Below are 16,793 nucleotides of genomic sequence, written 5' to 3' on the forward strand. Positions count from 1 at the left end.
AACTGCTATCTCCAACGTGTGGTAATGAGTGACCGTCGGCCTATGGTCAGTCATCACATTGTGGTCGTGGTGTTATCGACTGAGGGCAGACTGGTAATGTTCTCACAGTTTGACCCCTTTAAGGGCTGTCTTTCCACCGCAGGAATCAGGTGAAACACATAACGTCACAGTTTGAAATCTCGTAATAACTAGACAAGAGGCGGTGTGTGTGTGTGTGTGTGTGTGTGTGTGTGTCAATGGGTTGTTTGGGGGGAGGAGGAGGAGGATCAGTTGATGATGATGACGGGCGCGGCAGCGAGGTGACTCATATTTGGAGTTGCCTAGCTACAGCCAGGAGTTGTTTTCTCTTGAGTCGGTGTGTGTCTGGGTTTCATTGAGGGAGCGAGGCTTTGTGGGGGCGACATGAACGCAGCGGTGGCACCGAGCAGGAAACAGGAGGAGCCAGATATTTTCCAAAAGAGAAGAAATCACGTGAGGAGAAAATAGAGTTAAATGAAGTAATGTTCACAAGGGAGGGAAAAGAAACAAAACATAAAAGAGCTCTGGAGTGTGGGGAAGTGAATCAAGTATGAAAAGCGCTGGCCAGTAACCATGGAAACATGCCGGCCCCACTAAATATGAGGAATTCCTTTTTTGTTGCATGGAAACGGTTTGAGACATTCATGTTTAGCATGTTCTTAGATGTCGTAAATGAGTTTTTATTGTCCCTTTGCTCAAAGTTATCCTCAGCCTGTTCTTTGGCCCAACGCTGCTTTTCTTCTTCTCTGGTTCCAATATTTTGCCCTCGGGACAAACACAAAGCTTGAGTTGTCTACAACATTTCACCCACAAGGAATTGTAAATATTCAAACATTGTTATAGAAATATAGAAATAAGTAAGTAAATCAGTAAGATTCAATAGAGTTGATGATACAGACAAGATTAAATTAAACACATGTTTAACAATTTGAATTGTCTGTAAGTCAGACTTAGCTTTATTGGCCAAGTATGTGAACAAATAGAGCTGAACAATGATAAAATAAACATTGAACATATTTACATACATTTAGGTGACAATAATCAATGTGTACATACATATGTCTAAAAAGCAGAAATGACCAAAAACAACCATACAAGTGTATAGACAAGACAAGTCTTAATTTAAATTGTAAATCAATGCAGTGCACGTTATGTTCTCTTCAGATTTGTTGTCCTAACACGTTCTGAGGTAACTACAGCCAGTGGGCATGCGTATAAGTTACTAAACACACACACACACACACACACACACACACACACACACACACACACACACACACACACAAACATATATATAGGAAGCATTACAGTTGTTTTTGTTTAGATACCTATTTTCTATTTGATTGACATTTTACTTTTTATACTGAAATCTCAATTAAATTAAAATGATGTTCTCCCTTCTCTTGACAGGCCCAAGAAGAAGATTTTGAGTTTAGTAGGACTAGTTCTTGGAGTCACAGAGTGGAGCTGATGTACCTTCCTGTCATCCTCTGGTGCTCATTGCAGCTTATTAAGCTCTACAGATCCTTCTAGAAAACTGATGACCAGCTGATCAACAAGTAGTTTGGTGGAGCAGGGCTTCTGAATTAGATTTGAACTGAAGGGTGGGGGGGGCGATAAAGACATTTGTCGTATTATTATGAAATGGACTGAATGCAAAGATGCCTCTTGTGCTGCTATTGTGACACTAACAATGATGCAGTATCGTGGGTAGGTTTGGATATTTGCAGACAAATATGATGTGGTTGCATCTTTCCACTTTTTTAAGAAGTACCCAAATTCTTTATTTTATGTCCAATTTTTCTAATTAGCCACAGAAAGTCTTCAGCTCTCCGAGGTCTGCTTTTCTTTGTGAGGAGGCGAAGAAGAACTGTCACGTAAGGCTAATGTGGCCGTGTTTTAGATTTGATGTGCATGAAAATGGTGTCGTTAACACAATGGGAAGAATGAGAACTTTAAAAAGGGGGTGATTATTGATTATTCTCTCTGTACGCTTGTTTTTCTGTAGAATACACACCGGAGGAGACTCGTGTCCAGGGACATCAACTTGGAATCGTCACAGTGGTTGAAGGTGACGTTGCAACGGTTCACTCAAGTCCAACAACAACAGGCTTCACTTCTTATTGCGAGGTGACTCAAAAAGGCTTTGCTTACTACTTTAAGTATTCTCAGCCTTTACAGTATTTACATGCATGGCTATCAAAACGTCACCGTGTTGTTGTATTACTCGACTCAGCGGAGGCATGTGTTTTAAGAGGTGACCATGTGTTGAACCCAGTGCACCACAAGGAATGAAATGGGTGTTTGAAACAACCAATTATCGTGATAAAACGGGGTCATAATTAAACTAAATTCCACCACTGAACATTTAAACTTTTGGAAAATGTACATCTTTAAATTCCTTACAGATGGGGTACAGATAGGTTTCCTATAATAATTCACGTGTCATTGTGGGGCCACGGCATGGACACACACTGGGGAGGTGACCATTACTGGAAAATGAAACTGATAATTATCACCCTCCTGAGGGAAGTGCAATAGGAAAGGAAGCTCTGTGTGTGTGTGTGTGTGTGTGTGTGTGTTGTGCGTCTTTTCTCCAGTGCCTTCAGCAATGTGTCACTCCCATGGAGAATGATGAGTATGCAGTATTTATGTCCAATATGAATGTGTTTACTTTTTCTCCAGAATCTGTGCAGCAGCTTCTCATGGAGCAGCAGCCCGGTGGTCGACCTTTCCGATTGGTCGACAGCCTCGGGGGGAGGCGGGAGTTGCGGCACACCGAGCTCCTGACAGTTGTCATTGTGTTTGCTCTGTCGCCTTTAACAGAACACTCACATCTAAATTCTTTAAAGTGACCCCAGTAAATGCTGTGAATAAAACGCCCGGGCTGCTTTATAATAGGAGTTTAGAAATCGACGTTGTGTAAAAGGAGAAGGAATGAGCACAGTGAGACGGCCACAGACAGAGAGCTTAACTGTTGTGTAAAGCAGCAGTGACGTGACTCACTACCCCTCTGCTGGCTTTGTATCACACAATCGTGTTGAAATACCCCCGGATGAGTCCTCACTAACACACAATCGGTTGTTTTTATATATCACTCAACTAAAAATAGCAACCTGCCATTGTCTTGTTTGTCAGTTTATAACAAATGTCTTTTGGGGGGAATATAGCCAATGAAAATGTAACTTATGTGTTTTTGTCTAACATTGCGAACCCTTCACAAACAATATTCCCTTCTCTAAAATCTGTGACTTTCAGTGAATTTCTGAACAGCAGCCCTGCTTTCAGCCGGGTGATGACCCCCCCGCTGTGTAGTAAACCAAGAGATCCACCCTGAAGCTTCAGGGCATCATCAATAATACTTTGCATTAGCAGTCGAGACAATATAGCAACCGTCTCCAGTACCGATCCGCAGGCGGGCCAACCCCAACCTCAACCCAACCCTATTGCTTCACAGGCCTGTGATTTGCCTGCTTTTTGGCCCCCACCCAACCAGAGGCAAAGTAAACGGTGGCATCAGGTTTTCACCCCGACAAACGATAGCTGGTCGATACGTGACTCTTTTCCACCTCCTCTCCAGAAAATACACCAACATCTGCGTTAAAGGCCTGTCTCTTACGTTATACGAACCTTCTCTTGGTAACTCTCAGTTGTGGCGTGTGGAACGGGGGGGGGGAGGGAGTGCCGCGTCGCACTTTAACCGTACCTCACCAGCAAGGTGGGGTCGACCAGCCCACAGCACAATCAGGTTCCACCACATTCTCACTTCTCTCTTTTCCTCAGTCAGTCCTTCTTGTCTGCGCTCTATTTCACCCTTGCATCATTTTTTATAAAAATAAATAAATAAATATATTTTATTAAAAGATATATAGAATAAATGAAAGAGTGAAGGTCCTGTATTGATGACGTGCTTTATCTCTGGAGGCGTGGATGGAGTTGTCTGTCCGTCTGGGTGTTTTTTTGGCTTCACTAGACAGCAGCAGAGATTTTGACAAGATTAGACAACTCATAGATCCCAAACCTGAAATTGCGAAATCTCAAAGGACTGACATACTTTCCCATAGGGATCTGGGTGGGGCCGGTTGAACGTTATGTGCTGCGCTCGAGGTGTGGCGTCTGAAACACCGTTGAACAAGAACAGAAAGATCCCCAGTAACGCTGCTTTCGTATCGACTGCAGTTCCCACAGAGTGTGATTGTGTTGTCATGGCGATCGGCCTGGAAACTTAGTGTTACCATGGCAGGGCCATCATTTGATTCCTCATTTCAATGCTGCCGGTGATCAGCATTCATGCTCTGAGTCGCTCTGAATGCTTATGAAAAAGGTTATTTTCCATGACAACCTCATTAAAACACATTCACAATAGCTTGCACAAAGAAGGAGAAGAGCGTTGGTTTCATTCCTGAGGGCCGCAGTGTGTGCGTGAAGCCTCGCGGCCCGAGCGGAATGAAGACGCCGCGATGCCTGAAGCGTTTCAAGGTCACTGCATGGGCAGGTAAATCATCTCTGAAGGCTGTGTTTACCCTGCCTGCTCATACCTGTGGCATCCTGATATGAAGCTGACCAGGTCCTCAGACCTCTGTTTAGTGGATCTGCATGCTTCCAGAACCAGAAAACAACAAGCGACCTCAGTCAGTACACACCCAGGGTATTTCTGTCTGCCTCTTTCTATTTGTGTGTATCTGACAGGATTGTCAGATACACACAAAAATAATCCTAATTTCTTCATTATAGTTTATATTTGAACAGGCAGTTTACCAGTGTACGAGAGTAAACGTTATAGTTTAAAGGGGCATTTCACCCTAAAATCCAAAAACATATTTTTCCTCATTACATGCCGTGCTATAGATAAAAAGGGACTACATGGCACAACATCAGTGGTTGTCTGGTATTGTTCATTTTGAAAGAAAAAAGTTCACATGGAACTGTTTTTTTCAAATCTGAATGCTAAATAGTCCCTTTATGTTGGACAGAATGCGGAAATATGTACAGCAGATAACTCACCACATTTTTGTAATGTTTTAGCTGCAAGCAGTGAGCTCCCAATGCAGCTTGTTGTTCAAGTACGATGCTGATGAACACTGAACAGAAACAGTAAGAGCATCTTACAGCCGCTCCGCCCAAAACCTTTACAACGGGATTAAAACCACTTCGTAAAACTATAAAAAGCCCAAATCTAGTTCAAACTCTGTTTGAGTGTGCGTTTACTGCTGTGCGAATGTGTTGCTTTTTGTGTACAACATACAAAGATGTATCTTGTTAGCTTCTCTGAGCACAGCAGTGTTTTTTTAGGAGGAACCTGTTAGATGTTGTCATAGCAACGAGGCTCCGGCATTTGGCCTCTGTCCCATTGGTGCACCAATTTGACAAAAGAACAGCAATTTGCAATCAGCGAGCTTTGTGACGAACAAGCAGATGTCATTATGTGTTATCATGTGTCGGCATAGTGTCACAGTAAGTAAGGGAGCTGTTAGATGAACCCTTCTGCAGAAGCACGTGGCTTTCATTAGAGACGCATCAATCAACACCATCCATGAAGCAACGAAGGTCACTCATAATTAATGAACTTGCATTAGTGTGAAATGTCTCCAAACCGCCCCCCTCCTCCTCCTCCCACCTTAAATTCCTCTCCCATTGCCTTCGTGCCTTCCTCCCTCCCTCTTCCTCCCTCCCTCTTCCTCCCTCCCTCTCTCTCACTCAAGCCATGACCTGCCCTCGTTTGCCCCCACCTCTTTCTCCCTCGCAACCAACAACATTCCTTCTCCCTGAAACTCCTTCCTCTCTAACAAAAGCGGGAGAAAAAAGCAGGGCGGCGACTTTACGCCACTACGCCCGTATGTGTACACATACAACGGCAATGGTTGGGGTCTGGGCTGCGGGTCTGTTGCCATGGCAGCACGCAAGGAATCATTGACAATGATGGGAAATGTTTATGGGAGTCCCCCCCCCCCCCCCCCCCCCCCCCCCCCGCCTTGAAACTTTAGTGAGTCATCAGCTGGAGAAAACCACAAAGACAGTGACAAAGACATGAGGCACCAAAAACCAATGGAATATGTTGACATATATAAATATATATATATACCTATATATATTTATATGGCCTGACCACAAAAGTTGTGGAAATAGTGGCTGATCGTTTGCATGTGTGGGGGAGGAGAGGGGAGGGCAGAGTGGGAGGGAGGAAGAGGCAGAGAGTGTGTGATGTCTGGGTGTGGACTTAAAGAGGGCTGGGCAGAGGTTACTAGTCTTTGTGCATTTAGACTCTGAATTGATCGTCCTTGAGAACAGGAGGATTTAGACTTGAAGAGACGCACAGCCACCAACAGTAAGTCAACCATCCTTCTTCAATTTACTTCTCTAAAGGCTCTGGAGGGATAAAACAGCTGTGTTTTAATAAGAGTTCCACAGGGTTGTTTTAGTATTTTCTGTTTTTGTTAAAAAAAAAGAACAAAAATGTAAAAAAGGGAGAGAAAAGGCTGCTGAGGACCAGAGCAGGTGTGTGTGAGTAAACTCCTACATGTACAGTGCATATTATTATTATTATAACCAGCTGTGGCTGCCTCCCAGATGTGTTCAGTTCCTGGAGCGGTTCTCATTTGATTGGTTTAAAAGTAAATGGTTTATTTTATATGACGTTGTTTTTTGGGGACTCATGGTATTCTCACACATGGCCTCAGACGCACGCCTTCCATCTGCCGTGATGGAACATTTTGGGCGAAGATTTCGGAGGAAATGGGATCCAAGTGGGCCACGAGGGTGTTTGGTTTTTGAAGCTATTGCAGAGGATTTAACTTTAGCTTGTTATTTTTCTTCAGTCTCCAGAGGTTGTTTGTTATCTGGCAGGAGACGACACACAAAACGCATAGGAAGCTCGAACCTTTCACTGGGAGAAACGAATGGGACAGGCGGGGTCACGTATGTACGAGCGCGTCTGCATGCTTGTGTGCAGTTGCGTGTGAATGAGCCGTTGGGCATGGCAGGGTGCGTGTGTGCGTGTGCGTGTGTGTGTGTGTGTGTGTGTGTGTGAGAGTGAACCCAGCCCCTGACCACTCCTTTCACGTGCAGGGAACCAGCACATTTCGGATGTTCCTCTTCCTCTGTTCACACCCAGTGCACCAGTACTGATAGTACAGCCCAAAACGTGATCAGGCATGTGTCACAGGGCAGAGCCCCCCCCCCCCCCCTTGTGGAGGGATCATAATCAGAGTAGAAGTAATGCGAGGCACATTGCAGAGAGGAGGCTTTTCGGGGTTCCACGGTGTGACAGTTTGTACGTCTAAGCACAGCCATCAGGTGGCAGGTATTTTAAGGAGTGCCGGGTTTCCTGGCAGCACAAGACAAGCCCAAACCCATCTGGCCGCGGTGAACTTCCCTCCAGAACATGTTCTCTTTAGCACACGGTGTCTCTCTGCCTGACAGATGTTTGTGTGCAGGTCCACGTCTCGGCAGAGGAGCTGCAGATCAGCGCTGTCTGCTGGGAGTGCGTTAGCTCAAAGCGAATAGAAGTCGTGAAGCCACACCCTGAGAGGCTGCCAGCTTCTGGGCCTTGTGTTGAGTGTGTGTGTGCGTGTGTGTGTGTTTGGAGCTGTCGTCAATGGCTGCCTTTCTAAGACGCACAGGAAGTGTGGGGCCTTTGTTATTCTTTCTGCTCCTAGTAGCTTTGTGTGCGTGTGTGTGTTTTTATTAAGTCGGGGATGAGTTGTATTCATCGTGCATAATAGAAAGGCGGAGAGTGGTCTAACTCGTTCTCTCTCTCCCTCCAGCACCGTCAACATGCTGATCCTCCTTGCTGCCATCTTTGTCCTCCACATCATAGGCATCATCCTCCTCCTGGTGGCCACCATTGACAATGTAAGTACACCTGGCCGAGGTTGGATGTTCCACACACCTGCGCTGTGCAGCCTCCAGGCGTCCCCGCTCCGTCCCGGAGGCTCCTTCCTCGTTCTAATGTCGAAGTGACAGGGCCTCGGAGTTATGTGCACCTCCCAGCATGTTGACAGACAGCAAAGAGGTGGAGGCCCCCATTCCTTTCTCCCACGTCAGTGGGCCGCTGTTCCTTTCAGACGCACATATTTAATACAGCGTGCGGGCGATGCCGTTGTTACGCGAGTGCATTTAGACTGAAGGCAAGGTGTCACACGCACACACACACACACACACACACACACACACACACACACACACGCACACACACACAGGGAAGCGTGCTAGAGAAGCGAGGCCACAGTGACAGGCGGATGTGCGTTCCACACCTGGCCCACAAAACACAGATCGAAACACACACCCATACTTTTCATTCCCCGCATTACTTCTGTGTTGCCGAGTAGTGATTCGTTAACTTGATCTTAGGATTTTAAATGTATAATGATGTATTCCCCCCCCCCCCCCCCAGGCTTGGTGGATGACTAACACCATTGCCACTGACGTGTGGGCCCGTTGGATACAGACAGACGGAGTGTGGAACTACACTGATCTTCCCAATATCCCAAGCTACCCATCCGGTAAGTCAGGCCCCATGATGCAAAGCAGCAGAGAGGAGGAGAAGAAGTTTCTTTAACTGAGCGAAATTTGCGATTTGCGAGTGTTCCTCTCAAGGTGAAACATATGAGCGCCATCGGAGCTTTGATTGGCGGCTGTCATCGGGTTTTGAGTCAGATGTGGCTCATTCCTGATTAAGCCCGAGAGTATGTGATGGCATCTTCTTCTCTACTGACTAAATGCAAACCTGAAGGTGAAACATCAGCTTTCAAATGAACTGGGAAACGCACAATGTGCTTCCAAATTATTATTATTTTTTTCCTTGCAAATGACGACCATCATCTGCTCCAAAAGACATTCATGTGGATGCATGCAGAGGACTATTCCAGCTTTTAGCTGTTTGTCTGACACTTGGGTTCTTGGTGTTTGAGTTGGAGTGACTCACCGGTCGCTGGGATCACACAGCGTCCCTGCAGTGTTTCCTGGGCGTGTCCTCCTCCTCACTCAGACACACACAGCACCCTCACCGCCTCGCTCTGTCTCCCCCTGCAGATTACCTCCAGGCAGTGCAGGCCAGCTCGGTGCTCGCCTGCATATTCTCCATCCTGGGCATCTTTGTGTTCGTGGCTCAGCTCTTCACCCTCCCGAAGGGACAGAGGTTCACCATCTCCGGCCTTTTCCAGCTCCTTTCCTGTGAGTTTGTTTCCCTCCTCTCTCTCTCTCTGCTCTTCGGCTCTCCCCTTGGCCGAGCCCTCCCTGATGTGTCCTTGTCTCCTCCCCTCCAGGCCTGAGCATCATGATCGCTGCCTCCATCTACACGGACCGCTTCCACAAAGACGAGAGCGTCGGCTGGTACGGGCACAGCTACATCCTGGCCTGGATCGCATTCTCCCTCACGTTCATCTCCTCCATCACTTACTTTGTGCTACGTAAGAAGACGGCGTGAGACGGACACTTGAACTAACACCAACCAGCCCAATAACCGCTGGCCGGATCTACGCTGCCAGCTGAAATCTGATTTTAGTCACAGACGGTGTAAATTGTGATTACGCCAGCCTGTTGTTGACATCAGACTTGAGTTGTTAGGGTATATTCAGCTGCAGATGAAGCCTGTTGATCTTCTCAAATAAATAGTGTGGTTTGATTGATCTTGCTCTCCGATAGTCAGGGTTTCACTCGTTCTGCAGTTAAAGGCAAGTTCAATCAATCACAGTTGTATTTGAGTGCTGTTTCTAAAGCATCTAAAGATTAGGAATATTCTTTTTGTTAACTGAACAAAGTTTGCCTTACAATTTAAGATGCTGTGATAAATTAAGATCTACCAATGTTCCTGGCTTGTGACAAAGGCAGGTTGAGGAGTAAAATCTGTGGTCTTTTTTGCTGTTTCATTCTTGTTGTAATGAACACTTTCTCGTATAGATATGAGTGTTGGATAAAAATGGGTGAGTTTATGATTTTTCACTTATCTTATTGTTAGTTCATCAATTATATTCCACTTATCTCCTCTTATTTTAAATAATTAGACAGAGTAAAAGTCTTAAAAGACTGAAAATAAAAAAATTACACATACACTGTTTTGGCAAAACATAAATGTAGGACAGAGAAATCAACAGTTGGGTAGTTGGGCTAAAAATGAATGAATCATTAATGCGTTCATCTAAAGTTTAACCCACATTTAAAGCGGTAATTTGAGCCGTTTCCCCCCTTTCTGCCGCCCAGCGTGACAGAAAACTGCCTTTTATCTTAAAACGTGAGATACAGTTTGTAAATAGGTCTTGTTTCCCAAAATGCTCTTTATGTCTAATGCTGTTTTATTTTTGCTACTGTTATGGATGCAATGCCAATGATTTTTACAACATTAAAACTTGATTCCCAACTACTTACTGAGGTTGTTTTCTTGTTTTATTCGTTTGAGTTGAGATGTTTCAAATAGTCCATTTGAAGATTGAATTTATTAAAGTATTGTGCATTATTCAAAACAAGATGTATGTTCAAAATATGACAACTGCAGCTCTTTCACAAGTAAAACTGCACGAGGTTTCTAAATGATACAGTTCATGAGCATTTGTTAACTATAATCAGTTCACCAAACAACGTTCTTCTTTATTAGACATCAGCTGTTGTAATGAGGCTCATCCTCTGCATCACTGAATTCAGACCTTATAAAACATGGGACTCGATTGGCCAGATGACCACAGGTCCTCCCGTCAGTCAAAGTGGGCTGTAGTCCTCCTCCGGCCCGTAGTGGCTCTCGTGGGGGCCCGGCAGCGCCGTGTGGACGGAGAGGAACGGGGGGGGCGATGGGGTCGGAGCGGGGGCGGGGAAGCGGTGGAACGGGGGCGCCGGGCGGGACGGGGGCGGACGGAAGGCGCCGCAGTGGGCCGGCGGCAGTGGGTGGGCGAGCCTCGATGAGGGGGCCCGTTTGATCCCTGCGGGGGCCTCGTAGTACGGGGACAGGTGGGAGATCCGGGGGGGGGGACGGGGGACGGGTCGGGGCGCCGGCCGGGTGCCCGGGGGTGTAGTAAGGCGGCAGCAGGCCCACCAGGTTGAAGCTGCAGGCGTTGAGGCTGGAGCTGTGCCGGGGGCCCACCATCAGCACGGTCTTGGTGTAGTTGTTGAGGGTGGAGACGCCGGCTGACATGCACACGGTGAAGGCGAACCAGGCCACGCTGACGGAGACAGGGAGGGACAGGAAGCGCATCACCAGCGTGCCGCTGAGGGGGGGGGTGACTAAGTTGTTCCTTTTCAATTAAAAGCAAAAAACCTCCCTTAAACCTTCAGTATATCACGTCAGTTCTTACAGTGTACACTAGATTTAAGATGCTTTGCAGAGAGCTTCTGTTTGCCTGAAACACGCATAGCACTTTAAAAGGGCGGATGCTCTGAGACGCCCTGTAGATACAACGCTCTAAACCCTCTGAGGCAGAAAGAGCTCAAATAGACGGGAGCTTTGTAGCTGTTTAACATTCCTGCTGAGGCAGCGTTCTTGGGACACGGCGTGAAGGACCCCCGTCACACATGGTCCCAGCGTGACGTGGAAGGAATGTCGGAAACAAACGCGGATGTTAGTCATGAGGGAGCCCGGTCCTGAGAGAGAATACTTTCCATTGGTCGATGACTCAACAGGAGGACGTGACAACCTTGTGCCTTACCCACGGGAATGTGAGACCTGCTCCTCTGCTGCGGGAGGAGATCAGCCTCAGCTGTGACTGTCAGGCCTCGTGTGTGAACTCACTAGAACGCCCAAGAGTAGCCGTAGCTGTGAGGCTTGAAGTCTTCTGGTCCCATCGAGGCCGTTGTCTGAAACACCTGCATGAACATCATGTGACCCACCATCCCGAGCAGACCTGTGAAGACAACAGGGAGGACACATACCAGACCGGTGGTGTAATGCAAAAGGGAAACCAGCAGTAGGCCACTGGTCGTGCCGCGTTGTAACCAAACAGCGATTACCTCCCAGGACGGTGAAGATGGCGGCGAAGGCGTTGAGCAGCCAGCCCCAGCGCTGCGTGGAGGGGCAGCAGGCCCGGATGCACAGCTGCACAGACAGCAGCGTGCAGCTGATCACCAGCAGACTCACGTACATGATCTCCAGCGACAGAGCCAGCCACATCATCGCTGCGGGGGGGGGGGGACGAGAGGCTGAGCACAGAGGCGGGAAAAGGGGAGGCGTGAAAATGCCACGAGTCCTTTTACCTTTTTCAGATCCCGGAGTCAACGTGTAAAACCCTCGACACTTCTCCTCTGTGGGAACCCAAAGACAGATGTGGGTGAGATCACACGTCATACTTTTGGAGCAAAGTCATGTTTCACTGCAGTCACCAGGAGCTCAAACAGTCTTCATCCTGCACGCCACGCTGTACATTTCGATGAAGACTGCAATCTAATTACTGAGTGAATAACCAGATTGAAGCAAAAGTGTTTACATGGCCCGGGGGAACCTGGTGGGGGGGTTAGGAGATCTGTTTGCCATAAATCGGGAGGGATGGAGCTCACGGGGGGAAATGTTACTAGCACCACAAAATGAGACTCTGTTGTTGTGTCTTTCATTTCACTTATTGATTTGGTTTTCGGTGTGTTGGGTTCCACCAGCGGGAGGCCGTCGGCTGAGCTTCTTTGTGGCCTGTTTACCAAAGAGCTGTGGTAACAGCTGTAACACTGAGAGTGCCGTATTCAGCTCTAAACTACGGTGGCCCTGGTTGCTTAAGATGGATGCAAATAGACAAACACACAAAGAAATGAAGACACATCGCTGCAAAGTGAGAAAACGTGTCAGATGTCACGTTGGTGCGCTTTGCCACATCCTCTTGATTTGCAGTGGGGTTTTTTTTCTCCCAAAAGGTTTTGCATGTGTTGTCAAAGTGGTCAGATTGCAGTAAAAGCTTTGGCTAAACTGATAGGAGATTATGGGATTTGTTTTGTATAAATCCAGGGGGCGGGGCTAACAGGACCACAAGAAGACAGTCTCCTGGGTGAAGGGTTCTAATGTGAGTGCTTTTTAAACGTTCAACACAGAAGCTGCTGTTTGCAGCCCCGATTTTGTTTTTCTTCCTCCACCTAAAAAATAGAAGCAACCTGCTCCTAGAGTCGGCTAAGCTTCTTTATGGCTTATTCACGAATGCATGCGGTATTTAAGCTTTAAATTACTGAGGCCCATAAGCTCAACACACTGCTCCGTCGGAAACAGATGCCACCAGATTTTGTCTATATTTTCTAAATGCAGCATAAACTTTTCCTTTTTCTCTTCTACATGGAAGTGTTAACCAAAGATGCAGTGCACTAAATCATTATCATTCATTTATATCTGTAGAGCTTAGGTGCAATATTCATTAGTCCGGAACAGTACTCACTTAAATCTGCAACTAGGACATTTGGCTCCTTGGGTGCGACAGAATCACTTTTCAAATAGATACAGCTAACATTATCATGCATTTGACTACTATATTGACATAAACAGCATATCATTGGTTTGCAGACACAGAGTAAATCTGTCCACTTGGTTCCTGCACCGACTGCAGGTGCAGATGTCTGGATCCTGAGCTGCTGTGGTTATGTAGTCCCCAAATGCCTTTAGTTTAGCCCCTTTTAGCCCCCTACAGTTGCACAAATTGTATTGTATTGGTGATTTGTGTGTTTCTCGCGAGCAGAAAGCTTTCATCCAAAACATTTTGATCATTTCTTTAATGATGAATCTGCTGTACAGATAGTCCTGGACCATCTTGGGCAATAAAACAAACATATTATGTCCTCAAGAATTTCTTTCATCTCCGTTAGAAAGAAAGTGGGACGAGCATCACTCAGAGGTGTTTCTGTTCACCACTTTAAGCAGTTCCCCCCCCCCAGGCTGCCTTCTTTCCCCTGAACATCAGCCCCATCACCAAGAAGCCCAGCAGAGGAAGTTCTTCCCGAGGCAGCTGGAGAAGTTCAACCTGGGCTGCAATCTGCCGTCTCTTTAGGACTTGTTTGCCTCCAGGACTGTGAGGCAGGCAGGAGACTCTTTGGGCCCCCCCTCTGGCAGACCTCATATGGTCTCATCAACCAAGGCCGAGCCCCACGTTCACCCAAATACTCCTTTCTATTTGCACCTCTCACCATGGAAACATCTGTTAATATTGTTTTAATTTTACTTTATCTTATTCTATTTTATTCTTATATCACACAAATCAATTCCTCTATGTGTAACATATTTGGCAATTAATGGCTTCCGGTTCTGATTCTGATTTAGGATGAAAATAATGAAAATATAAATCTAGAGTACAGATGGGTGTGGTTTACTGTTAATTAAGTGTGGATGGATTTGTATAATTGACCCTTTGGCTAAACTTGCAGTGCAGATACAAGGAATTGAACTCATGAACTAATTGAACTATATTTTTTTCATCTGTCTACGTATAAAGAATAAGAAATAACAGCTAGCGAAGACGGGGAATTATATACACATATATATACATAAATACATACATATGTATACACACACACACACATTTGTCCAAATAGCACCAATGACCACACTAAATCTTTTAAATCATGTGCAAATGAGACGGTGAAAACCCAGCCGATGTTTGTGAATCCTATTAACCTTTCCCTCTCTGGCTTTCTAATCCATAATTGAGTCATGCTGTTAAGTCTAAATCTCTGTGAGCAGAACCCACACTGATGATAATCCTCTGTGGGCTGAGCTTGTGCCCAAACACACACTCGCTCCACTGCACGAACACACTGACAAATTAACACACCCAAGGCCTCACTTTATCCCACCACCTTGGACCTTCTCTCTTCCTGTGACCTACTTCATTGTTGTTAGTTTGTTTCACTTCCTGCTTCTCCACCAATCCTCCTCTCCCTTTGGGAATGTCCTGTACGACACACATGCCGAGGGTCACGCTCACGGAATCCTTGGCGCTGGTACTGATGGTTTTAGTGAAAGTGGGGTTTGTCACTGCTTCTGTATTCTGTCTTCTCACAGATCGTGCTCTCCCTAAACGCTACAACTCTTTTCAGGGTCACAGGTGACACATACAGTGGGTTTTTTAATCTACGTTAGCTTTCGAACCTACTTTTGTGATCAGTTGATCGAACAAAGGTCACATCGCTTTTTCCTCCTTAACAGAAATCCACACGTTCCGTGACCTTTTGTCGACCTGTTCTCCCCACTTACCCGGCGCGTCTTCGTAGATGTCCTCCTCGCAGAGGAGGAAGAGGCCCGTGTGGAAGACGGGGAAGACGAAGCGGTCGTCCCCGGTCTCCCAGGAGAACTGGATGGTGGAGGAGTTGGAGATGCCGGGAACGGGGATGCAGTCGACGTGCTTGGTGGGCGAGCAGAGGGGCTTGGGCAGCTTCTGCCGACCCGTGCACCAGTAGGGGGACATGAGGGCGATGCCCCCCGTGAAGAGGGACACGACGGTCTGGAGGAAGGAGAGGCGAGGGGAGCGCATCTGCTGCAGGAATGCCATGGCGGGGGGGTTTAGATGAAGGCTCGGGCTGATGGAGGAAGAGGAGGGACGGACGCAGACACCATGAGACACGGTGGACACACCATAAACATTACAATCAACACTTGATAATAATGATAGTGGCACTTGCAAATCACAAGTAAAAGCATACTTTGGTGGTCCATTTTTACCTCTTTACTGAACATTTCAGTAAGCTTATGTTTTCTTTTTGCAAAATGTACCAAAACACCAGCAATGAGAAGATAAAAGTCCTAATTATTCATTTAAACCATACAAACAATCAAACAAGATCAATATACTTTACTTTTTGTTTTAGGCTGATCTGAACCATGAAGAGCATCAATTAAGGAAAACAGCAATAATGTTCAAACTGTCAATCACCCTGACTTTGGGTACACCTCCATCTCACACGTTCCCAGTTACCAAGGAGAAGCAGCTCTGGCCCAACCGCTTCCCGAGGTGTGAGAATGGGGAGGTGGGGGGGCGCCAGCGGTTTATACATGACTAATCGCGATAAGAATAAAAGAGACTGTGACAGAAAATCAGCACACTGCTGGTAATGGGTTGGAAGACAGATGGCTGAATAAGAGGGAAACAGGTGAACATCGGCATCACAATGGAAGCCCCCCAGGACCAACACCGCCGTGCACTCAGCCTCAAGCAGACAATTCAATCTGAAGAAAAAGCACTCACCTACTTCAGCCTCTCTTACTTCACACTTTGTGTTCAGTTCCCTCATCAAGTGAAGCGTGAAAGGTGGAAGGAACATCCGGCCCAACTCCTCCACCCGCCTGCTCCCCCCTCCACTCGGCTGCTGCAGATAGTGAGAGGATTTGAGCAGATGACGCGATGACCTCTGTGAGCGGAGTGACTGTCATTGTTTGTGATGAGACCCCAGCAGTCGGACACCACTGTGAGCACAGCGCGTACACACACACACACACACACACACACACACACACACACACACACACACACACACACTCCTCCTCTTTAATCCTTCTGTATAAATCCAAAACAGAAATCGCTGCTCCATCTGTTTCCATTATGTTTCCTCGACTCCTTTTGGATCCATGTCATTCATCTTATCGCCCCCCCCCACGTCGGAGACCCCCCCGTCAACGCATCACCACCACCTTGACATTAAGATACTCCCTGAACATTGCTTTGCAGTACGTGTGTGTGTGTGTGTGGCAGTGGCTCCACAAGAGGGGGCTCTAAGCGACTCGTTTAATACCCGCAGTCAACCGCTATCAAATCCTTTCATTTTGCTGCCGTGGGTCCCTTCTTAAGAAAGTCCACACATCATAAACTGGTGGCTGCTTAACAATGTCATTTATACAA

The 16,793-nt window shown here is 46.6% G+C and overlaps 2 protein-coding genes across 3 annotated transcripts; one reads left to right on the plus strand and one right to left on the minus strand.

The window, feature by feature from the left end:
* Positions 1-6,198: 6,198 nt before the first annotated feature.
* Positions 6,199-10,376, plus strand: LOC119221069 (epithelial membrane protein 2-like). Of its 2 annotated transcripts, none has more exons than XM_037477493.2 (5): positions 6,199-6,343; positions 7,782-7,869; positions 8,411-8,519; positions 9,049-9,189; positions 9,282-10,376. In XM_037477493.2, the coding sequence occupies exons 2-5, from the start codon at positions 7,792-7,794 to the stop codon at positions 9,440-9,442; spliced, it is 489 nt and encodes a 162-aa protein (XP_037333390.1). In that variant the 5' UTR covers positions 6,199-6,343; positions 7,782-7,791; the 3' UTR covers positions 9,443-10,376. The 2 variants fall into 2 exon arrangements, with proteins under 2 accessions (XP_037333390.1, XP_062421792.1); XM_062565808.1 differs by lacking the exon at positions 6,199-6,343 and adding an exon at positions 6,900-6,937.
* Positions 10,377-10,707: 331 nt separating this feature from the next.
* On the minus strand, positions 10,708-16,344 carry LOC119220591 (germ cell-specific gene 1-like protein). The gene is made up of 7 exons (XM_062566229.1): positions 16,143-16,344; positions 15,155-15,477; positions 12,193-12,240; positions 11,950-12,114; positions 11,732-11,843; positions 10,984-11,165; positions 10,708-10,925 (listed from the first exon to the last, which is right to left on the minus strand). The coding sequence occupies exons 2-7, from the start codon at positions 15,447-15,449 to the stop codon at positions 10,708-10,710; spliced, it is 1,020 nt and encodes a 339-aa protein (XP_062422213.1). The 5' UTR covers positions 15,450-15,477; positions 16,143-16,344.
* Between the last annotated feature and the right edge of the window lie 449 nt (positions 16,345-16,793).

The sequence above is a fragment of the Pungitius pungitius genome, chromosome 12, assembly GCF_949316345.1.
Source record: "Pungitius pungitius chromosome 12, fPunPun2.1, whole genome shotgun sequence".
Lineage (NCBI taxonomy): Eukaryota > Metazoa > Chordata > Actinopteri > Perciformes > Gasterosteidae > Pungitius > Pungitius pungitius.